This window comes from Poromitra crassiceps (genome assembly GCF_964638095.1).
Source record: "Poromitra crassiceps genome assembly, chromosome: 30".
NCBI lineage: Eukaryota > Metazoa > Chordata > Actinopteri > Beryciformes > Melamphaidae > Poromitra > Poromitra crassiceps.
In genome coordinates, this window is record NC_139652.1 from 16,855,452 (window position 1) to 16,880,089 (window position 24,638).

Here is a 24,638-nt window from a genome sequence, read left to right on the forward strand (position 1 = left end):
AGGATTTAACCTGGCTGTTACCTTCTGGTTATGGGACATCCCGTCTGGCGACTCTCTAACCAATCACTAGGCAACATTCTGTCAGAGCGTGCATACATTTCACTTGCACATGTCATTTGCACAGTGTGAATTGAATATCTTATTATACAGGTAAGCTACTTTGGTCATAGCATGTGCCCTCTCTACAGCATAGTTATAGCCAATTCATTTAGCCATCAATGGGTGCCAGCTGCGGTGCAACAGACACCAAAAGGCGATCATCTTTTGGGCAGTCAAAGTTTCCCCTCGCTGTGTTCTTGGCAGGGTTTGGCGCTAAACACTCCTCACATGTTTCATGAATGCTGCTACATTGCCTGCTGGAGCCTTGGTCCAAGAGCTGATATTAGCACAGCTGATAAGACGGTCTTATGGTGCTGCTAACATAATGCTAACGGAGAGAGAAGGAGTCGTCTGGCTGCCTATACTAGCATGCCAAATTCCTCAGCTGCACAATAGTGCTAGGCTAGCCTGAGCCACCACAATGGGAGGGAAGGCTCAGGAGGGCAGAGGGGGAACTCACTCACCCTGGGGTTGTGATGGCTCCATGAATAGTTGCTTTGAGCGCTGTGTCCATTTGAGGATCACAAAACACTCTTTGCAGCAATGTTTCTCCTCATCATGGACTTGGGCTGATAAATGTTTAAAATAGTGTCATATTGTCAAGACTGTCATTTTGCAAGATGCTCATGTTTGGCAACGGCCAAACATGAGCATGTGCATGATGCACATTGTCACACTGATTTGATTTGATAAGTTTACTGCATGTCAGTCAAAATATGCGGTTTGTGTCACATGTCATCTTCTAGTTATAAATTACACCTTGCCAACCTGTTTGATTTGTAGGAAGGGCCGGTGGGCGTGACAGCCCCGCCCCCAGGCTGCTTGGTTAAACAATTGCCATGTGTCAGTTTTCAAGGTCAACAACATACAGTCGACTAAGAGTCAGTGGAAACTAAGCTTGCTGTGGAGTGAATCCATTTAAATGTCATGAATGTTGTGGTAATGTAGACTGTTACATGACCTGAGTGATCATTGCCCTTGACTCCAAAACCAATTGACTACTGTGCATATAACAAATGACAGCTAATCAATAAGTAATCCAAGGCTGTTTAGAGCAACACATAGCCTGGTCAGTTGCATTGGAGTTCTACATCTAAATATTCGTTCAGTAGGCTAAGCCCTGTGACCTCCAGGCACACTGAAGGCACACTCTGTCAATGTAACTGACCAGGCTGCAAAAAAGCTTCCCATTTCCATGGCATGTGTGGATAATTCTTATAGATTTTGGGTGACTTTGGAAATTGCCTGTACATTGTTTAGAATCAAAACACTGCCAGGCCAACCTAGACATAGGCCTATTTCCTTAGGTTTATGCTGTCTGCTTTGCCATTTTCAATAGGATTGTCCATACCTGTCTGCCGTCGTGTCAACACATTCTCCTCTGTTCTTTCAGGTGTTTAAAGCTTTGTTCTCCAAAGTGTTGAGCCACACTGACTTTGAAGCCGTTCCACTCATGGCACCTTTGAGTTGACACCATGGCCCAGATATCTAGTGGGAATGGGTTCAAGCTGGACGTCCCCCAGCCCAGCAGGGGCGCTGTGGATAAAGAGGAAGCCCTCCGCATGGAGGAGGAGGCTTTAGCAAAATTGCAAAAGGAGAAGAGACACACTCCTTCCACACCCTCATCTTCCCCTGCGTTGTCCTCATCCTCAACAAAACCAAAACCTACATCGACCACTACTGCTCCTCGACCTACACCCTCTACCAGTAGACCAGAAAAGGACCTCATTGTCTTCCCGGAGACCAAGAAGCAGGCGGGGAAGGACAAGTTCAGGGACATCGATGTGGCCAAACTGACGGATGAGGAACTTGAAGCGCTCCTACTGGATGAGAACTTTGGGGCCAACAGCAAAGCGTCTCGCCCCGCCCTGCTGGGCTTTGACTTCAGCGCCTCCTACCCCGGCGGTCTTGCCTGTAGCCCCTCGCCCTTCCAGAGCAGCCAGTGGACACCTGGTCTGTCCAACCCCTCCAGCTCCAACGTGTCCACTCTCACCCATCAGCCCCTCCCCATGTTTCCCTCGGCTCCGTTCCCCAAACCAGGCACCTTTCAGAACGGCTTCACCCCGGCCATGTCGCCCTTCATGGCCCTGCCTTCCCAGCAGCCTTCCTTCATGGCCTTCGCCCCCATCCAGGCTGCTGCTCCCATGGTGTTTCAGCAGCCTGCCGTTGACCCGGAGATGGCCAAGATCTTCGACAAGATTGCCAGCACTTGGGAATACACGAAGAACGGGAGGTCAGCCGGCAGCGCTGACGTGGATTCGGCGCCGGCCACCGCGGTTTCTCTGGCACCCAACCCTCCACCAGCTGTGGCAGCAGAACCTTCTAGCATCAGCCGCTTTGAGTGGCTGGATCTGGACCCACTTACCAAGCGCAAAGCTGAGAGTGAGGAAGCTTCTCCGGCACCAGCGGTGACGGTAGCTGGAGTGCCTGCAGGGGATCCTTGGGATGCAGTGCTGGAGACAGAAGGGAACAGTAGCAGCAGCCCCCCATCAGAGCCCAAAGCATCACCGTCACTCTGCTCACATCCCAGGAGGGCGCTAGCCGGGACGGGCGTCACCCGGAGCCACTCTCTCAACATCCCCGGGACGTCCTCCCAGCACAAGCCCAACAATCAGGTAGGATCACTCTGACATTAACATGCTGACGTTTAAAGGAACACTCCGCCCATTTTCAACCAGCTTTGTATCATTAGAACATCAGTAGTATATCAGAAAACTGTAAACTGTTTTGAAGTCTGTCATTTAATTTGACAGTTATTGAGTGTTAAAGTGTGGACCAGTGACATCACTGGTCCACACTAACTCAAATTAATAACTCATTAACTCAAATCAACTCTCAATAACTGTCAAACTATTCATCATTCATCTAGTTTGACAGTTATAGAGAGTTGATTTGAGTTCATGAGTTATTCATTTGAGTTAGTGTGGACCAGTGATGTCACTGGTCCACACTTTAACACTCAATAACTGTCAAATTAAATGACAGACTTCAAAACAGTTTACAGTTTTCTGATATACTACTGATGTTCTAATGATACAAAGCTGGTTGAAAATGGGCAGAGTGTTCCTTTAACAAAGTGTTTTTAATCAGGGGAAGTCTGCTGAGCATTCTTCCTCTTTGCCACCAATGTCCTGCTTCACTTTCACACTATTCCACACAACCTAAAGGCTGAAACATACTCCTGCGTCCGCCTCCACTTGGAGCCTTGCCGGCAGCAGCTGGTCCTGTATACTCAAACGTCAGCTTGGCGAGGGGTCGCAGGGGAGTCCCCAGCAAAATGAGTAAATTGTGATTTCACTAGGATTTCAATGACTAGAAGTTAGCCCAAGGAGATAATGTAGTGCATATACTTGGTTGGTAATAGCTTTCACTCTCTCCTGTTATCACCCCATCTATATTATACTGTTCGCGTCAGTCGATGAGCTGCACACAGGCTGCGCCGGCAGGTTCGCCGGCCGTGGCGCACCCCCTCGGCGCATTCAGCGAGAGGTTTGACGCGGAAGTATGTCAAGGCATTAATAGTTGCCTAGTAGTACAAGTAGAGTCTTCTACTGTCAGACACTGAGCAGCTCAACTGGAGCAGCGGGATGCCATGCTCAAGGGCACCTCAACAGTAGCTGTTGAGGGATGGGACAGCGCTAGTTCTCATTCATCATTCCCATCCCCACCCACCTCCGTTCACAAGGCCACACCCACTTCTCTAGTTTAGGCTACTGATGCCCCGAAAGTTAATTTACTCACATGCAGACTAAACCAAAATACAACCACAGCTCAGATAATGTGAGTGACGTTTAGTCAGAAGAACAGATGATCATGGATCTTCTTCTTCTGCCAAAACACCCATCAAAGCTTTGCTTACAACTACGTCCATATTCCACAAACATTCATATTCCACAAACATTCATATTCCACAAACATTCATATTCCACATACATTCATATTCCACAAACATTCATATTCCACAAACATTCATATTCCACAAACATTCATATTCCACAAACATTCATATTCCACAAACATTCATATTCCACAAACATTCATATTCCACAAACATTCATATTCCACAAACATTCATATTCCACAAACATTCATATTCCACAAACATTCATATTCCACAAACATTCATATTCCACAAACATTCATATTCCACAAACATTCATATTCCACAAACATTCAGCAGCTCTAGCAAAACATCCTTTTCACTCTTCTTCTCTGTAATTAAATAAATCACAGTGGTTAGCTGCCCGCTGTTTGACCCCACCATCTATTCTCCACTCAACCTCATGTTGTGATGAATACATTTAGTCTGGGAAGACAGAGAGATTATTTCTTGTGATGAATATTCAGAGAATTCATTTCTCATGTGGGACAGAGGAGCTGTCTGTGGCATGGCATCCTGTTTTACCTCTTCATCTTTCCCCTGAAAACCAAACGACCGTCTGTCATTTGGGTTAATATGGTTAGTAGCTCTTGAGTCGAGGTGAAGTCAAAGACACTACTTTTCAATATACAGCAATAGGGCAGTACTGAGGCCTACTTAGCCCGAAATATGGCAGAACGGAGGCCTACTTAACCTTACTTTGTTACTCTGCAGTTGTCAATTTCCTTCCCAGAAAATGAATGAGTAAGGCCCCGGTCAGGACAGGACAGAACAGGCAGTCCTGTAGGACATGGTGGTGCACGTCGTCTATTTTGTTCTTAGTTCTCAAGAAGGCTCTTCCTGTTCTCATTGTGTTTCTCTGTGTCAGGACAGACTGTGGTCCAGCATGTTTCTCACACCAGGCCAGGGTGATCATGAACCTTACAGCACAGGAACCTTCACACCAGGCCAGGGTGATCATGAACCTTACAGCACAGGAACCTGCACAAGGCTCTTACTTCCAGGGCTCGCCAGAGTTGTGGAGAACCAGGAAAAGTCACAGGATGTGAAAATGGTGTTTTCCATGTCCAGAAACATTACGAGGAATAGTAACTTGCAAGAAAGATCATGGAAATTCTTATAAACGTGACCGACTGAAGTCAGTTTTGGTGAGTCAGCCCAATCTGCCCCTTTGTGTGGGACTTGAAAGACGTACTTTGCCATTCATCAAAGCCTATTTGCCCAGGCTGTCTTCCCAGCTGTGTGGAATGTCTCTTTCATACTGGAACTTGGAAATGGTTTGGAATTTGTTTCCAGTTGCCTATATGTTATGTCTGGGTTGGAGGCTTGGAGGAGCCTGTGTTTGTTAAGTCAGGCTGAGGCTACTGTGTTGTGTCACTGGAGCCTTTAGAAGTTCACTGTTCTTCATCACACACGTCCTCCTGCGCTCTGGCCTTTTCTAGAGAGAGAGAGAGAGAGAGAGAAGAGAGAGAGAGAGAGAGAGAGTGAGAGAGAGAGAGAGAGAGAGAGAGAGAGAGAGAGAGAGAGAGAGAGAGAGAGAGAGAGAGAGAGAGAGAGAGAGAGAGAGAGAGAGAGAGAGAGAGAGAGAGAGAGAGAGAGAGAGAGAGAGAGAGAGAGAGAGAGAGAGAGAGAGGAGAGAGAGAGAGAGAGAGAGAGAGGAGGAGAAGAGAGAGAGAGAGAGAGAGAGAGAGAGAGAAAGAGTCTAAGCAGGAGCAAGTCCATACAGCTCCCCTATGCCCCACAGCAGCTCATCTGACAAGCACCAGGATGGCCTAACAGCCCCCCCCCCACATGAGTTGCTATGCAACCCCCCTCCCCATGAGACTGAGTGCATTGCCCTGTATGGAGAGAGGGAGTCTCTAGCTATATGCGTTGCTATTTATGTCTTGTGTACACTGTGTGTGTGCGTGTGCGCATGCGGTGCGTGCACGTGTGTGTGTGTGTGTGCGTGTGCGCGTGTGCATGCGTGCACGTGCTGTGTGTGTGCAATGAAGTTCAACTTTGTCATCGGCCACATGTGTGCAGGGGAAACAGAATTGTAGAACTCATTTACAACAGGTATTGATAAGTATCAATACTAAACATTTTAAGCGGATACAATACTCATTTGCAACAATTTCGATAGCATCAGTGCTTTCTTTTAATGAAAAATCTATGATTTCCCCCTCCCTGGTATCTGTTGCTTCATCAAGCTAAACGTGTTCTGATGGCTAGAGCAGCAGTAATCTGCTGTGTAAATTCAAAGTTTGATCAGGCCTAGATTATGGAGAAGTGTGCGTCTGTCCGTCCATCTGTCTAACTTTATTCTTATGCCTCTTGATGTGTCGTCATCCCCCCTTCCTGTGGTATTGGAAATGGTATCGAGTATCAATATTTTCCTGGGTATCGTGATCGAAGTAGAGAAATTATAGTATTGTGACATCCCTAGTAGAATCTATCATTTTCCAAAGTAGTTTATATTCAGTATAGGAAAGACAGGGTGAAGACAGGCTAGCTACCTGCTAAAGTGAGCAGAAATGCCAGATTTAACAGCTACAGCCAGAGCTGACCATGATCTGGATAGTGGTTGATGGTGACACTGCAAGCCTGTAGGCTGGCTGACCAGTTGGAGACATGGGTGGTGTTGAGTTACAGTCCAGACTAGAGACCTAGACATTAGACACCTCCTACCTCTCTGTAAATGCTTCATGAAATGGTCTCCAGCCCGTCCATCAGCCTGCACTGCTCTCTCACACTCACCAGCCACACAGACTATTCTCATAGTAAATAGGACTTTGAGAAGAGCGCAGCACACTGGCGCCGGAACAAGGGGGACATGGGGACATTTTGTCCCCCTTAACACGTTGAGTGCCAATGACGAGATATCTCGGCTTACAGGATCCAACCGTTGAGTGCCAAAGACGAGATATCTCGGCTTAAATTTTTTTTTTTTTTTTTTGACGGTGGGACATCGATCAACCCCTTTTACGTCTCCTATACCAATATTGGAGGAAGAGAATGTGTATAATCTATTTTACCGACCAGCTAAGTGGCGACAGTGCTCTCCAGACAGAGAGAAAGCCAGCAAAAACAGCCGCGGGAGAAAGCCATTCTCAAGGAAATAGCTGGGCGAAAACGCTTTCGATTTCACACACACACACACACACGCACGCACGCGCGCGCGCGCACACACACACACACTCGAGTACCTTTGAGCATAAATAAGACCAGAATCGCAAAAGCTTCATCAAAGCTCTCAGCCGACACCCCAAGAAACGAACGAGCCCGTTTTACAGTAATCCAGACTTCCCCGAGAGCGGCCGCGGAGCCAGCAGCAGCAGCACAGACGGAGGGAGGAGTTTGGAGACACACACACACACACACACACACACACACACACACACACACACACACACACACACACACACACACACACACACGCACACAAACACAATACAGTATACAGACTTGCCCAAGGGCACCCATAATCACAGGCACGTGAGGTGGTTCTAAAAATCCATTTATCTCAAAACTCTCTGAAAATCTCTGAAACCATGCTGTACTCAACGGCTAATATCTACATAACTACTAACTCTACAAACTAACTCTTTTAGACAGAGAAAGCACACATTCTATTAGTACTTTTGTGAACTTTGTATTCACAAAGTCAAAGTAGAAAATAATCCTCGGCTCTTGTAAAATGACCCAGAATCCTCAAAAAAACCCTCTGGCACAGGGGTGGGCAATTATTTTTCATGGGGGGCCACATGAGAAACCCAGATTGTTGCCGGGGGCCGAACAAATATTGTCATGCCGTAACCCAGGAACTTTGATGATAGAGAGCGCTACAAAAAAATGTCCTCGCTACCAGAGGGCCAGATTTTGCTGAGCGTTGGGGGCCGAAATAACACCAATATTTGATCCTTTTCTCACTCACTCCTATGTCATTAACTTTTTTGACCACCTGCCAATATGGCTGCTATATTTTAAAGTTACCAGCCAATTAGAATTTCCACTAGCCAAAATGTTTTTCTTTAAATAAACCAGAATATGAGTGTTAATTTAAGCATAAGTATCGGTAAGTGGCCCGGGATTCTCAAAGCCTGTGTTGAGGGTCACACGAACAAAAATGCACTCTTGAAGCTAAATAAATCCAAAACCAACAAGTTAATTATTTCCATTTTTACTTCAATGTAGAACAGTCATTTCTTACACATTAGATTACTTTTAGCCTTTTAGTCATAAAGATTACTGAAAGATATTCCATACCAGACTGAAATGTTATAACAGAAGTGGAGTATTGCCCAGAATAACATGAACATTTGGACACTTATTCAGCGGGTACCTTGCATGTTGCATTCAGGTGCACTGTAAAAAAAAAAAAAAAAAAATTTTTTTTTTTTTTTTTTTTTTTTGCAATTCTAGCGCGGGCCACACAGGGGGCGCTCGCGGGCCGCATGTGGCCCGCGGGCCGCCTTTTGCCCAGGTCTACTCTGGCAGAAGCTAACTACAGTATTGAAAAAAGGCTGGCAGTGAATGTGTTAAAATTTGGTCCCCTAACATTTTTTTTTTTTTTTTTTTTTTTTTAATCTGAGGGGGCAACTGCCCGTGACGCTTAGAGCCCACTTTACACTGTTTACACAGCCTGTGACACTTGTTAAAGCCGTGATCATTGTGGGATTATTACACCTGAGAGACAGACAGACCCGGACTCTGTACTGCACTCACTGTCATTGGCTGCTGCTATAATCGTATACGGTTATTGTTATTTTATTTTAAGTTATTTTATGTTATTTTAAGTTTTGCACTGTGTTTCGAAGTGATAATAATAATAATAATAAGTTCAGTGTTTCTGCCTGTGTTGCTGTCTGTTGTAGTGTAATTGTAAAATGACCTAAAGGGAGAGTAGCCTAGGTGAACCCAGCCCCCACGTGATCTGCTCTCACAGTTCCCAGTCACTAGGTGACTTGTGACTGTAAGCAGGGTGAGCCTGAGAGCAGGTCACTGGGGGCTGGGTTTACCCAGGCTAAAGGGAGAGCAGGTCACCAAGTGAGTGAGAAAAGGAGAAAATACTGAATAATGACATCACTACTAGGGATGCACGATATATCGGCAATCATATCGGTATCGGCCGATGTTAGTCATTTTTTATCATATCGGTATCGGCCCGTTGTTGCAATGTTAATATCGGTTATCATTATCAGCCAAATTCTTCACATTGAGATGAAATAATGCAGTAAATCTATGATTTATGGGCTTTTCCAAAAGTTTTGGAAATAAAGAAATGCATTACTTTTTCAAATTCAGTGTTTACATGTGTTTTTCAGTATGTACAAAAGATTCAAGATTCAAAATGTGATGATCATGGAAATGTGGTTTTATACAGATTCATATCGACATCTGTAAACATCGGTTATCGGCCATAACAGCAATGTTAATATCGGTTATCGGCATCGGCCAAAATGATCATATCGGTGCATCCCTAATCACTACAGTATAATCCTAATGTTAATTTAAAATGAGATATTCCTCTAAATATGGCTAGAAATCATCCAGACGTAAAAAAAAACTTCAATTTTTCTTGCCGGCACGCCGGCAAAAAATAACTTGAAATAAAATTAAAAAAAATTACAAAAAAAATAAAAATGTCCCCCTAATTGCAAACTCGTTCCGGCGCCACTGGCGCAGCACCTACAGATGATGCCTTCACCACGTGTTCAAACCCACCATCCATTGCAAACCTTTGGCAACCAGCAAGAGTTGAACGTGTCTCTGTGGCTGGTTGTCATTTCTTACCCCGTTCTTTCACTTGAAATTATCTGGCCTGAGCACAATTGTTTTCTCATCGCCGTTACTTCCGAGATGAGTGTTTGGATGTCTGTAAAAGTCATGCTGGAGTTGAGATAAGTGTTTGGATGTCTGTACGTCATCCTGGAGTTAAGATGAGTGTTTGGATGTCTGTACGTCATCCTGGAGTTAAGATGAGTGTTTGGATGTCTGTAAAAGTCATGCTGGAGTTGAGATAAGTGTTTGGATGTCTGTACGTCATCCTGGAGTTAAGATGAGTGTTTGGATGTCTGTAAGTCATGCTGGAGTTGAGATGAGTGTTTGGATGTCTGTACGTCATCCTGGAGTTGAGATGAGTGTTTGGATGTCTGTAAGTCATCCTGGAGTTGAGATGAGTGTTTGGATGTCTGTAAGTCATGCTGGAGTTAAGATGAGTGTTTGGATGTCTGTAAAAGTAATCCTGGAGTTGAGATGAGTGTTTGGATGTCTGTAAGTCATCCTGGAGTTAAGATGAGTGTTTGGATGTCTGTAAGTCATGCTGGAGTTAAGATGAGTGTTTGGATGTCTGTAAGTCATCCTGGAGTTAAGATGAGTGTTTGGATGTCTGTAAAAGTAATCCTGGAGTTGAGATGAGTGTTTGGATGTCTTGCTGTGGTTGGCAGAGTGTCATGTAAGATTTGGCCCGTGGGCAGAGGGGTGTAAAATGGAAATTACTTTGAACTTGGATACTGCAGAGCAGCACCCATTCCCCAACCTGTGCGCCGTCCGGGGCGCGACCCATCTTAGGCGAAACCACGCCCACCTTGCTTGCGTCACTACGCTCGCTCGCTCGCACGAAAGCCGACAAGCTTGGAAAATACTTTGAAAAGATTAATGAAGATCACTTTATGCATAATATGACACATTAATTGCGTGGATATATATATCACTTTATGGATATTATATGACATTATTTAAGTAGTAAAACAGATATATTAACATTATTTTTTCTTCGCTTTTAAAAGTAATCATCTCTAGTAGTATATTGGGGGCTGCAGAGTGTCAGCCACGCAGCCCCGTTAACTATGAAAGCGATGCAATTGCAATTTTTAAACTGTGATCTGAGAAAAATAACACGTCACTGACCATAACATGATGCTGCATTTGGATTTTGCGTCGAGTTTTCCGTTGACATGTTATGTCTTTACCTTTCTCTTCTTCACTCTGTTTATTTCTGTTCTCTCTGTTTCTGTCTCTCATTCTCCTCTTTCACTTTCTACTCTTTCCGCTTCACCAATTCTCTCTCTCTATGTTCCACTTTGTCTCTCTCTCTACCTCTGTCTGTCTCTCCGTCCATTCATGTTTTTGTCTCTCTCTTTGGAGTTGACTGTCTGTAGTCCCTCCATGGATGCTAATCCCTTGCTTTGGCCCTTGGATATCAAGTGCTTGGTTGAAGTTGGCTCAAGATAATCAGCAAACGATAGCAGCAGCGTAGCTATCTGCAGAGCAGCCATCATGCCTCACAGCACCAGCTATCTGCACAGTAGCCGTCATGCCCCACAGCACCCAGTGCCTGTTGAGGCCTGGCTCTCACTGTTTGCTTGTTGAGGCCTGGCTCTCACTGTTTGTCTGTTGAGGCCTGGCTCTCACTGTTTGTCTGTTGAGGCCTGGCTCTCACTGTTTGTCTGTTGAGGCCTGGCTCTCACTGTTTGTCTGTTGAGGCCTGGCTCTGTTGAGGCCTGGCTCTCACTGTTTGTCTGTTGAGGCCTGGCTCTCACTGTTTGTCTGTTGAGGCCTGGCTCTCACTGTTTGCCTGTTGAGGCCTGGCTCTCACTGTTTGTCTGTTGAGGCCTGGCTCTCACTGTTTGTCTGTTGAGGCCTGGCTCTCACTGTTTGCAGCACAACACTCTGAAAGTTGAGGCATCACCTTCAACACCTTGATGCGTCTGGTTTGCGACAACACACTTTGTGACTTTACAAAATATCACAAATATGCGGGTATGGTTGACTTGGTTGTATGGTTGTGTGACTATAATATAGACGCAGTCATGTGATCATCTCATTTCACATCTCGTTAGGGATGGGCATTTCTAGCAAAAACACTATTCGAAATTCGCTGGCCAAAGTCGACTTTTAATCAAAATTCGAAAAAAAAAAATGTATATATATATATTTTTTTTTTGTGAGTGAAATGTTGCATTGTCTCCCCTGATTCTAAGTCTAAGGCTTTATTAATTAATAGAAAAAGCTTCTGCTGTGGACTGAAGTAAAGAACATGTTACATGACATTGACATTTTCGAAAATAAAAAACAGTTTTGACAATCATGAGTGGTTCATTAAATATTTAGTAGGCTCAGGTCTGAGTGCCAAAGGGGTGCCAAAGTCACCCCCTCTCCCTCTTCATGGGATTTCATCCGCCATTCATTTTTCCATAAACCTTGCTTAAAATGCTTATAAAAATTGTTTTACTTGCTCAAACCAAGCGATTCGACTATACTATATGTTTGTTTTTTTTAACTTTTTTTTTCTTTTTCTCGAATTTCGACTTTCAATAATAAAAGTCGACCTTGATAATAACAACGATTATAAGAAAATTCGAAATTCGATGCCCATCCCTACATCTCGTTTCATAAAAAAAGAAAAGAAAAGAAAAAAGTAATTGTCAATCAGTCTTCTAACACATCTACAAACAAAGTAGATAATGTTGTTTAAATCAAATGAATGTCGGGCTGCACAATTAATCGAATCACAATCGAAATCGCAATATGGCTAAATGCAATATCCAAATCGCAGGAGCCTGCAATTATTTGATCAATGTAAAATGTGTCACATTACATCAACTGAAGCATTGTGGTGCTACAGAGATGTCCCGGCCTACAAATCATATTCTCCAGACGTAAGGGAAAAATGCTTGTTTGTTACAGACCCCAGTAAAAAATCACATCAAATTTTCATTTTGATTTTCAGTGAAAGTGAAATACAAAAATGACCATTCCAACTAAAATCGTATCGCATATTGTAATCACAATATCTATCCAGTATAATCGCAATATGATCTTTTTGGCATATCGTACAGCCTTAATGTTGATCTTATACCTGTATCTAGAATAATACTTATTTATTTAGAAGTACATCTGCATGGTTGGAAATGATAGATGTTTAGAGCCTGACTGCTGCTGGTGCTGCTGCATCCCCATTGAATTATTCATATTTCACATTAACTTTTGAAAGCACTTAGCCGATGCTCTTATTCAGTGCCAGTCACAATGAGTGCAGTTGAAGAATAAGTAATGTCGCTCATGGCAGATAGATGAAGCATGTGTCTTCTAGCTCCACTCCTACACTATAACATCTAGCTCCACTCCTACACTATAACATCTAGCTCCACTCCTACACTATAACATGAGATAGATGAAGCATGTGTCTTCTAGCTCCACTCCTACACTATAACATCTAGCTCCACTCCTACACTATAACATCTAGCTCCACTCCTACACTATAACATGAGATAGATGAAGCATGTGTCTTCTAGCTCCACTCCTACACTATAACATCTAGCTCCACTCCTACACTATAACATGCCATGTAGGCTGATTACACAATTTGATATTATGAACATGTGCCATGTTTGGAGATCGCTGGCTGTTTAAAACAGGAGCATGCTATGAGTGTTTCCAGTGGCCCAGCTGCTCTTTAACATCTTTCACACATCCATGCATACACTCCAAACTCTGCCCCCTTAGCTAATTATCCTGTAATTATACCGTTATGTCTGTCATTGCACCACACTTAACACTTAATTATAATGTAATTATACCATTATGTCTGTCATTGCACCACACTTAACACTTAAAGGACGGCTTTCCCGTGGGGAATATGAATATGTATTAAATCTCACGCCCCTAAGGTTTTCGAATCCGTTGAAATTTTTGAAATTGGTTGTTCACAGCCAGAGCTATCAACCATCTCTCACATATTTTTTGGCCCAGCCGACGCGTTTTACGTCAGAGGGGCCAAGTCCGCCTTGCGGAAGTCGAGCACCTATGAACTACATGTGTTGTGGGGGTGTGCCGCCATGGTTCCGCCTCTAGAGGTCCTCCACGCCCCTTCAGAGGTCTGAAGAAAAACAAAAGGCAGCCATCTTTTTTCACCGCATAGACTAGGCTAGCTATTCTTAGCTTCCCATAGCTCCTTGCAAAGAACCATATCTCGGGAACGGAAGCACCTTCAGACACGGGACTGGCGGCATTGGAAAGCTCGTCAAATTTTACATCTAGTAGAAGGTGGGTTGAAGTTACGAAATCAACGCAGATGCGCGTAACTCCTAGGAAAATGCCTTAAAATGCATGATTTTTTTTTTATGAAGACATCTCCCGACATATATACTACCGTTTAAATTTGGTGCAATTTGGAAGCAATTTTCATTTTATTTTATTCTTGTTCTACTAATGTTTTTATGTCGAAGCCTTCTTCTTCTTCTTCTTCTTCTTTGAGTTTTATGGTGGTTGGCAAGCATGTATGTGCATTACCGCCACCTACTGGAGTTTGATATCAGCCAAATGCCTGAGGGGTGGGCGTGGACTCGAAGGCCACGCGAGCCCAGTGCATTGTGGGAAGTGTAGGATTTCGGGTCCCCGCACCCGCCCCTCCCCTCCACCAGCCCCCCCCCCCCCCACACAGAGTGGATTTTGGTTGATAGCTCAGGCTGTGAACAACCAATTTCAAAAATGTCGACGGATTCAAACTCCTTAGGGGCGTGAGATTTAATATATCTTCATATTCCCCATGGGAAAGCCTTCCTTTAATTATAATGTAATTATACCGTTATGTCTGTCATTGCACCACACTTAACACTTAATTATTATGTAATTATACCATTATGTCTGTCATTGCACCACACTTAACACTTAATTATAATGTAATTATACCATTATGTCTGTCATTGCACCACATTTAACACTCTCTTAATTATTATGTAATTATACCATTATGTCTGTCATTGCACCACACTTAACACTTAATTATAATGTAATTATACCATTATGTCTGTCATTGCACCACATTTAACACTCTCTTAATTATTATGTAATTATACCATTATGTCTGTCATTGCACCACACTTAACACTTAATTATAATGTAATTATACCGTTATGTCTGTCATTGCACCACATTTAACACTCTCTTAATTATTATGTAATTATACCATTATGTCTGTCATTGCACCACACTTAACACTTAATTATAATGTAATTATACCGTTATGTCTGTCATTGCACCACACTTAACACTTAATTATAATGTAATTATACAATTGTCTGTCATTGCACCACACTTAACACTTAATTATAATGTAATTATACCGTTATGTCTGTCATTGCACCACACTTAACACTCTTAGTTATTATATAATTATACCGTTATGTCTGTCATTGCACCACACTTAACACTCTCTTAATTATTATATAATTATACCGTTATGTCTGTCATTGCACCTCACTTAACACTCTAGTTAATGTTGTTCCACCATACTAGATTGTGGAGTGTTGGAAGATGTTGCAATGCGGTGACACAGTTGGAATGCATGACTACATGACTCACTGGGCAAATAGCTCCGCGTCTCCTCTCCTGACCTTTGACATTGTTTACTGGCAAGCAACAAACAGGGGAAGCATTGTGGAGGATGTCGTGAGGAAGCAGGTAACATCCAGGCCCTGAGGCAGATAAGGAGGAAGCAGGTAACATCCAGGCCCTGAGGCAGATAAGGAGGAAGCAGGTAACATCCAGGCCCTGAGGCAGATAAGGAAGACCTTGGTAGCAAGTGTACACAAAATAATTCAGCTTTCTGGCAAATACCACATCATCGTGTGCATCGTGTGTGCGTTTGAACATTAACTTATTTGCACCGGCCAAATGGCTAGTGAATAGGGTTGTGCGATGTCATGAAAATACCCATCGTGATTGTTTTACAGTGAAACATCGTTTTGGACGATGGCATCGTCGCGGGTGGGGGTGGGGGGAATAATTAATTATTTATTAAGTCGCTGCGTTGCTGTAATTCCATTTGGCTAGCCGCTGCAATGCATTCACGTTAACAACACAGGACAGCTGAGCTCTATGATACCAGCGGGCTTTGATAGCCTCTGCTCTGTGCTACAGCACAGAGCCAGGCGACTGAAGTGGGCAGTGGCTGTCACTACCAGCAATTTGAACGGCACAAAACAAATAACGTTAACGTTACAGATCCTCACCAACAACGTGTGTGTTGAATTTAACTAGCTGGCAGAAAACTGACTGAATTACTGGCTGATATAACGAATAACGTATAATGAAGTTTCTTCTTTGTCTTCAAAAGTTTTCACAACACAGCCGACTTCTCACGCGCTGGGGACGCCCCGGCGACATTAAACAATCGCACCCAGTTCAGCCAAGCAGCGGAGCGGAGGAGGAGGGGGAGTGGAGGCTTTCCTGAACTGAACTGGGCGCACTTGTTTAATTCCGCCAACGCGTCCCCCGCGCGTCACGGTAAGTGGACTTGGCCTTTTTCATTATTAAAACGGCACAATTTTAATTTGAACAGATAATCAATTACGATGATCCGATGTAGAAGGCTCATAGGTTGATGGGGGGTCGGCCCATCACGATGGTCGATGCCATCGTCCATCGTGCCAACCCTACTAGTGAATGTTTCAAATTGTACTTGCCACTCAATAGATTACAATTGTTTTTTTTTTTTGGCTGGTGGTGAATGAAGCATACCAGCCACTTGCATATTTTACCAGCACTTGGCTAGTGGCTAGTGCTAATTTTGGATCCTGATTTTGTGTCAAGAGTGGGAGCAATTTCATTTCTGTACTATGTGTTGAGTGATTAATGCACTATGTAGACCTCTTATTTGTTTGCAAACAGTGATGACGTATTTTGCGGGCGGAGCCGAACTGGTTGCAGAAAGTGACAGCTAGCGGTTCAGCTGTCATAGAAATATGGACGGTCCGGATGCCTTCTCCACATATTTAAATACATATTTTTTAAATAATTTAATAAAGCTATTCCAAATCACACAATGGCAAATTGATCATGGAGCTTATTCGACTAAAAGTCTGTGTGTCCCTTTAACCACAATCTTTGTTGACGCCGTGGATTTCAGTTTATGGTAAGAAGTGGGAGGTAGACGGAGAGCAGCCACTTCCTGATCGAAAGAGGAAGTTGATTTGTGTTTTCAGTACAACGGGTTCCTCTGATACTGTACAAACCACGGAGCCTCTCACAGACTTTACCTCATCGATCAGGGTTATGCAGACGCAGTGAAAAGAATAAAAGCATTTTAGCTGGCAGTTGGAGAGGGTGCTGACTCCGAGCATTCAAACCACATTCAAATGCCACTTTCAATGTTTCACGTGTTGGATAAGCACGTCAGCATCTCTGTTTTTCCCACACAAAGTAATATTGCTACAGGAAGCCTAGAACAACTAGAGCAGTTATATTAAGTGCAGGTGGTTGTTCTGAATAAGAGTCTGGGTTAATTGTAGGGCTGGGTCGGTTTGAAAATTTTAAAACCGGTTCGATATTGCCGTCTAAACCGGATCGAACCGGTATACCGATTTTTTTTGTAATTTTTTTTTTTTTTTTTTTTTTTTTAAGCAGGGCTCCCGAGTGTGGCCCATAACTGTCTGTAGTGCAACTTCAGTCCACCTGATAGCGATAATACACCTCTAAGCTGGTATTGTCAACCAGCAATGATACTGAATAAAAAGAAGCAGGACACCTGTGTAACAAACACACCCTGTATTTATTTCTCATAACTATTCAGCTCAACTTTTCTTCTAAACATCAAAATAATAAATGAAATAAATAAGACTTCTGCCTATAGTGCAACTTGAGAAAAGGCTAATAAAAACACAAGCAGTGCAATCAGAATGGATTGGCTTACAGCTGAGCTGCCTTATAAACTTCAAAACTCACAAATTCACACAATATAGGGCCTAGGCATGGGTCGGTTTGAACATTTTGAAACCGGTTCGATATTCCCCCAAAAAAATCAAAGCGGCTGCAGTTGGTGGCGATAATGCACCTCTAAGCTGGTATGCTGCCAACCAGCACGAACACTGAATACAAATAAGCAGAACCTTTTAACTGTAACAACACACTGTTTTTATTTCTCATAACTATTCAGCTTAACTTTTTTTCAAACATCAACATAATAAACAAAATAAGACTTTTGCCTACTAGTGCAACTTGAGAAGAGGCTAATACGAACAATAGTGCAATCAGAATGGACTGGCAAAAAAAAAAGATTTTTTTTTTTTTTTTTTTTTTTTTTAGGTTTTTTCGGTTCGCACGTGATCAAACCGGTTTGGGCTCGTATACCGAACCGAACCGGTAAAACCGGAAATCGACCCATGCCTAGTTAATTGCCTGAAATGTATTGGGTGTGGGGGGGAAGGGGGGGGGGTATTTTTCAGATCTCCCCGCCAATTGTACTTGGCCAATTCCCCATGCTGTCCCGGCCGTTGCTCCACCCCCTCTGCCGATCTGAGAGTTGTAGACTAGCACATGCTTCCTCCGACACATGTGCAAGTCGCCAGCCACTTCTTTTCACCTAACAGCGAGGAGTTTCACCCGCAGGCTGTAGCGCATCGGAGGATCACGCTATTCCCCCCCAGTTCCCCTCCCCCTGACCAGAGGAGGCAGTGGCCAGGACACATAGCTTTAATCCGGCTTCCCACCTGACATGGCCAATTGTGCCTGTATGGACGCACGACCAAGCCGGAGGTAACACGGCCCACACGGGGGGTTCGAACAGGGCCCGAAATTAACTTTTTGACCCACCGGCCAGTGGCGGGTAGATGGAAAACATCTACCCGCCAAGCATATTTCTTACCGGCCAAAAAAAAAACACATTTTTGTGTCACATATATCCATATATATCAATTTTTTTCAGTACATTTCAAGTAGATAAGGTATTACGTTGAAGAATGCACACTTAAATAAGAGGCCAGAGTAAAATTTGAAGCAAATTATTTTAATATATTGATTGATGATTGATTAATCAATACATGTCAAGTCAATCTTATCAATACATGTCAAGTCAATCTTGAGCTTAAATTGTTGTAAAAAAAACAACGCAGCTAAAAGTAATAACTGTGACAGTCTCAGTGCACAGCGCACAACTTGGGCTACACACCTTTCTCTCCCACTCACACCTGGCACCTGCATTAGCTCTCCTGCACTCGTTCTCGGCTCCTTTGGCTTTATTGGTGGTAAGCATTTTGATTCATCTTCTCATCATACGAGCTCGGCAGGGAGGCAGGGAATCTACCGCTGCACTACCCGGATGTGCCCTGTAATGAACAGTAACACTTCAGCCACTGTGTGCGGTGGAGGTTTGCTGTGGACGGGCTGGGGCAGTTTTCATTAGTCTTCCACAGAGAGGCGAGGTGGTGTCTGATGTCTAGATCTGTACTGTAACTCAACACCCATGTCTCCAACTGCTTGGAATTACAAAGCCTCCAGCAAAGTGATGGCATGGTACGTTTTGGCTGCGGTTAGTACGCCTGTCAGTTCTACTTCCTGTGTGTCTGTCAGTTTCCCTCGTTCTGCTGTCTATGAAACTCTAGACCCACGCGGCTTTATTTTGTTCACCAACGTGCTTCTGCTTTTTCTGATCTTGTTTACTTGCAATAAGCATGAAAAGCCTGGAGATGTAGTGAGGAAGCACGTAGGTAGGCCCTGATTCACAATGTTTATTCTGAATTATTTACCCTGTGATAAAGTGGAAAAAGTGATGTGATTACAAAGTAAACATTGCTAAATGCTACAAGGACACAAACAAAAAAACAGCAATATAGCCGCAAGCGGCCACTACAGGGGTTCAAGCCTTTTCCCAAATGCAATGACATCACAAAAAAGTGACAGTGGTTCCGGTACATGGTCCAAATAATATATCACTTGATGTATCTGCCAAGTTTCGCGATCATAGAGAGCCCCAGGGATGACGTATTTTTGTAGTCGGAACGCGGTACTCCCGGACTTCCTGGTTCTTCACTGTTTCTGTCTATGGGATTTTTGAATGGGTTTTTGGCGCGATGCTTCAAATAAGGTCTCTGGGCAACGCAAGCTTAATCAAACGCGAACCAGTGTTCAGCCGGATAATCTTCACACATGAGGACCACATTCATGAGTTTTGTAGCGTAAATGCGAGCCCTAGAAGTAAAAAGCTTGTGCTAAGCTAATCCAGAACTACACACAGTGTTGCATAGGCTTCCCCGTCACGTCACCACTCAACCTGGACTGTTGTTGGATGTGTGCACTGATTACCCCGGGCTGAACGGGCTGAACCAGATGAGGGAAAGAGAATTTCCGTGTTCGTCCTTTGAAGTGATGACGTTATTGACGTATAATATCCCCGTCGACTCAACAGTGTAGTCTCATTTAGCTGTTTGCTAGCTGGCCGCCCTTTTAACGGCACATAAAAGCTTAAAAACTCATAAAAGTGGTCCTCATGTGTGAAGATTAAGATTATCCTACTGAACACTGGTTCGCGTTTGATTAAGCTTGCGTTGCCCAGAGACCTTATTAGAAGCATCGCGCCAAAAACCCATTCAAAAAATCCCATAGGTGAAAACAGTGAAGTGAACCAGGAAGTGTTAGCATTGATGTTTTCCGGACTCGTTCCTGGGGCTCTCTATTGTACCAACGGGTGTGGAGTTATAGCCGTTATTGTGTTAGGCCACGCCCATTTGTGGAGGCTGCAGTGCCCCTTTTGGTCAGATCGTACAATAGCATGTCAGAATGCCATTCCAGATAAGGCTGATAATTTTGGGACCGATTATGAGAATGGACTTGATTTACCGCTATTACATTGTTACACCATAGACCCCGCCCACTTTCACCAATGATGACACAAGTTGAGATTTGGACTCGTACATGCTCCTTGAGATATCTGCCAAGTTTCTCCATCATTGGACAAAGTTACGGCCTTTTTTCCTTCAGGCCGATTCGAAAAATATTTATTGAGCAAAAACTAGCCACCAATATCTGTCATTGGGCCAAATTTCAGGTTGGTATACCAACGCACGGGAATATGCGTCGTGGCAGAAAAATAACAACAACAACGATAATGAATAATAAACCAACACAACAACAATAGGGTTTCAGTTCGTTCGGGGCTTGAACCCCTAAATAACCCACAGCCTCCAGACAAACAAGAGGCTTGAACCCCTAAATAACCCACAGCCTCCAGACAAACAAGAGGCTTGAACCCCTAAATAACCCACAGCCTCCAGACAAACAAGAGGCTTGAACCCCTAAATAACCCACAGCCTCCAGACAAACAAGAGGCTTGAACCCCTAAATAACCCACAGCCTCCAGACAAACAAGAGGCTTGAACCCCTAAATAACCCACAGCCTCCAGACAAACAAGAGGCTTGAACCCCTAAATAACCCACAGCCTCCAGACAAACAAGAGGCTTGAACCCCTAAATAACCCACAGCCTCCAGACAAACAAGAGGCTTGAACCCCTAAATAACCCACAGCCTCCAGACAAACAAGAGGCTTGAACCCCTAAATAACCCACAGCCTCCAGACAAACAAGAGGCTTGAACCCCTAAATAACCCACAGCCTCCAGACAAACAAGAGGCTTGAACCCCTAAATAACCCACAGCCTCCAGACAAACAAGAGGCTTGAACCCCTAAATAACCCACAGCCTCCAGACAAACAAGAGGCTTGAACCCCTAAATAACCCACAGCCTCCAGACAAACAAGAGGCTTGAACCCCTAAATAACCCACAGCCTCCAGACAAACAAGAGGCTTGAACCCCTAAATAACCCACAGCCTCCAGACAAACAAGAGGCTTGAACCCCTAAATAACCCACAGCCTCCAGACAAACAAGAGGCACAAACAAACAACAAAACAACAACAAACAAACAAAATCAAGATGACAAAAAAAAAACATGACAAAAAACAAAAACAAACATGAAGACAAACTAAGCCTGGTTTGGATAACAGAATCTGAGAAGACACCCGAGGCAGAATGGTGGAAAACTGAGAGTCTTCAACCTCCCAAAGCAGCATCAATCCATCTCACTGGTCCTGTGTTAGCAGCTAAACCTCTCCTAAAGCCAATGTGTGTTAGCAGCTAAACCTCTCCTAAAGCCAAGGTGTGTTAGCAGCTAAACCTCTCCTAAAGCCAAGGTGTGTTAGCAGCTAAACCTCTCCTAAAGCCAAGGTGTGTTAGCAGCTAAACCTCTCCTAAAGCCAAGGTGTGTTAGCAGCTAAACCTCTCCTAAAGCCAAGGTGTGTTAGCAGCTAAACCTCTCCTAAAGCCAAGGTGTGTTAGCAGCTAAACCTCTCCTAAAGCCAAGGTGTGTTAGCAGCTAAACCTCTCCTAAAGCCAAGGTGTGTTAGCAGCTAAACCTCTCCTAAAGCCAAGGTGTGTTAGCAGCTAAACCTCTCCTAAAGCCAAGGTGTGTTAGCAGCTAAACCTCTCCTAAAGCCAAGGTGTGTTAGCAGCTAAACCTCTCCTAAAGCCAAGGTGTGTTAGCAGCTAAACCTCTCCTAAAGCCCAGGTGTGTTAGCAGCTAAACCTCTCCTAAAGCCAGGTGTGTTAGCAGCTAAACCTCTCCTAAAGCCAAGGTGTGTTAGCAGCTAAACCTCTCCTAAAGCCAAGGTGTGTTGGGTCTAGCCACAGACCGCTGTTAGCTGCTGCTGACCCAGGCTCAGTCCCAACACAAGCTGCAAGGACAAGGAGAGCACATTTCTAAAATGCTATACATCCATTTAGGGAACAGAAAAAAGTCAAAAAGTTGTCTAAGTGCACTCTGTTTAAACACAGCTTATCAATTGGTCAACCGAGTAACATTTGTTTACATTTTATGTCATCTACCATTTTGTAGAAGTAGGAGTCACTTGTTTCAAAATAGTTGATGTGTCGTTCTTGAGCAAATACCTGCCTGCCTCCCTGCGCCGCGGCGCCCCCTACAGGCGCCCCCTACACTTGAATTTTGCCAATACATACATTAGTCAAAACAGCCGCCCCGCGGCGCCCCCTACAGGCGCCCCCTACACTTGAATCTTGCCAATACATACATTAGTCAGGAGAGATGAATCAGGGCTTCCAGCTGGTGTGGAAAGTATGGAATGATTTGTCTTGGAAAATAAAAATCCATTCTGAGGTGAGAAGTTCCCCACAAATGGAGTTTGTTGACCCTGAAAAAGACTATAAGCTGCTATCGTATACATGATTCAGCTCAAGTCTAAGCTGTAAAACATGAGTGATACATTTGATGTACTGTGAAAATAATACAAGATAAGCTTTATTGATCCCTGTGAAGAAATGGAGTCGTTTGAGGTAGTAAATATTAGTAGGATACTGCAAAGGACAATGGAATACTAATGAGTTGAGACAAAGTCAAAACAAATATACCGTATGGGGCATACCATAAAAACATTAATATGTGTGAATGCCTTTTAAAAAGTCAATAAAAATATAATATATGACAAATGAGTGGGGGAGAATGATTAGGCTATTAAGAAATCAACATGTGATACTACAGCACATAAACAGGATGTGCTGTGGAATCACATCTCTTGTTTTTTCCTCTTCATAAATGTGCTGGAACCCTGATTACCGGTATTGAAGAAAAATCAACTTGTTCCTTGAAGTTGTCAGGTGACCTTTAAATGGTCACATGACGGCATGGAGTAGAGGAGAAGAGAGGGGAGCGTTCACAAGCAGCACAGACAGAGGGAGAGAAAGACATAAGCAGACACAGAGAGAGAGCGGATAGAGAATTAGTCAACGTGTGAATCATATGAAGCCATCCCCATGCCTTCAGGCACCAGGAGCCGGGAGGGTCCAGTCAAACCCACAAGACAAACAAAGACGGGCCTGTCCCCCTGTACAGCCCGCTGTGTGTGTGTGTGTGTGTGTGTGTGTGTTTGTGTGTGCGTGTGCGTGTGTGCGTGCACAGTGTTTGTGTGTGTCAGTGTGCTTGTGTTTTTAGCGTGACGGTCAGCTAACATGGCCCTGCTTGTTTTTGATGAAGTGATCCTGCCTCAAAACATAAACATCACTAAATTCATGCTCTCTCTCTCGCTCTTCTCTCTCTCTCTCTCTCTCTCTCTCTCTCTCTCTCTCTCTCTCTCTCTCTCTCTCTCTCTCTCTCTTCCCATCTGTCTCATGGTCTCTCTGTCTGTATCTCACTCATCCTGTCTCTCCCTCACTTTCTCTCGCTCTCCCTTACCCTGTTTTTATCTCAATATTTTTTTTCTCTCTCTCTCTCTTCTCTCTCTCTTCTCTCTCTCTTCTCTCTCCTCTCCAGTTTGCCTTCTCTCTGTCTTTGTTGCTCTCTCACATTGTTTTTCTCATTCCGGTCTTTGGAAATTGCGCCCAACATTTACCCGAAAGGAAAGGTTTGGCAAAGTATTCTGCTAAACTTGATTGTCCTGATTCACATATTTGTATTTATTATATTCATATGTTATATACAGTTATAGAGCCACTGACATGTCACACATTGTGGTATTTGTTGTGAACAATAATCTTCATTTATAGAGTGACACGGGCAAAGTGACAGTTATATGACTCAACCTCTCACAGCATATTGAACTCTAACTGACATCTTCCAAACCAGTCAAGAAAGGACACATGAGACACATTAAAAGTGTGGAAAAAGCATGGAATTTCAAAACTGACATTGGCATAGGAACCCTGTTCTCTCTCTCCCTCGCTCTCTCTACCTCCCTCTCTCTCCATCATTCTCCCTCTTTCTCTCTCCCTCTCTCTTTCCCTCCCTCTCTCTCCACTGCTTTCTCTCTCCTTCTCTCTTTACCCTCTCTTTCCCTCTCTCTCCCCCCTCCCCCTGTCTCTCCCTCTCCCCCTCTCTCTCTCCTTCTCTCTTTACCCTCT

The 24,638-nt window shown here is 43.9% G+C and overlaps 1 protein-coding gene across 1 annotated transcript in view; it reads left to right on the plus strand.

Annotated features, from left to right (window-relative positions):
- The window catches only part of pik3c2a (phosphatidylinositol-4-phosphate 3-kinase, catalytic subunit type 2 alpha), a 103,234-nt gene that overhangs the window by 3,227 nt on the left and 75,369 nt on the right, over positions 1–24,638 (plus strand). Inside the window, exon 2 of the mRNA XM_083662873.1 lies at positions 1,493–2,714. Coding sequence (XP_083518999.1) covers positions 1,575–2,714 — 1,140 coding nt within the window. The 5' untranslated portion in view covers positions 1,493–1,574. The remainder of the gene's footprint in view (positions 1–1,492; positions 2,715–24,638) is intronic.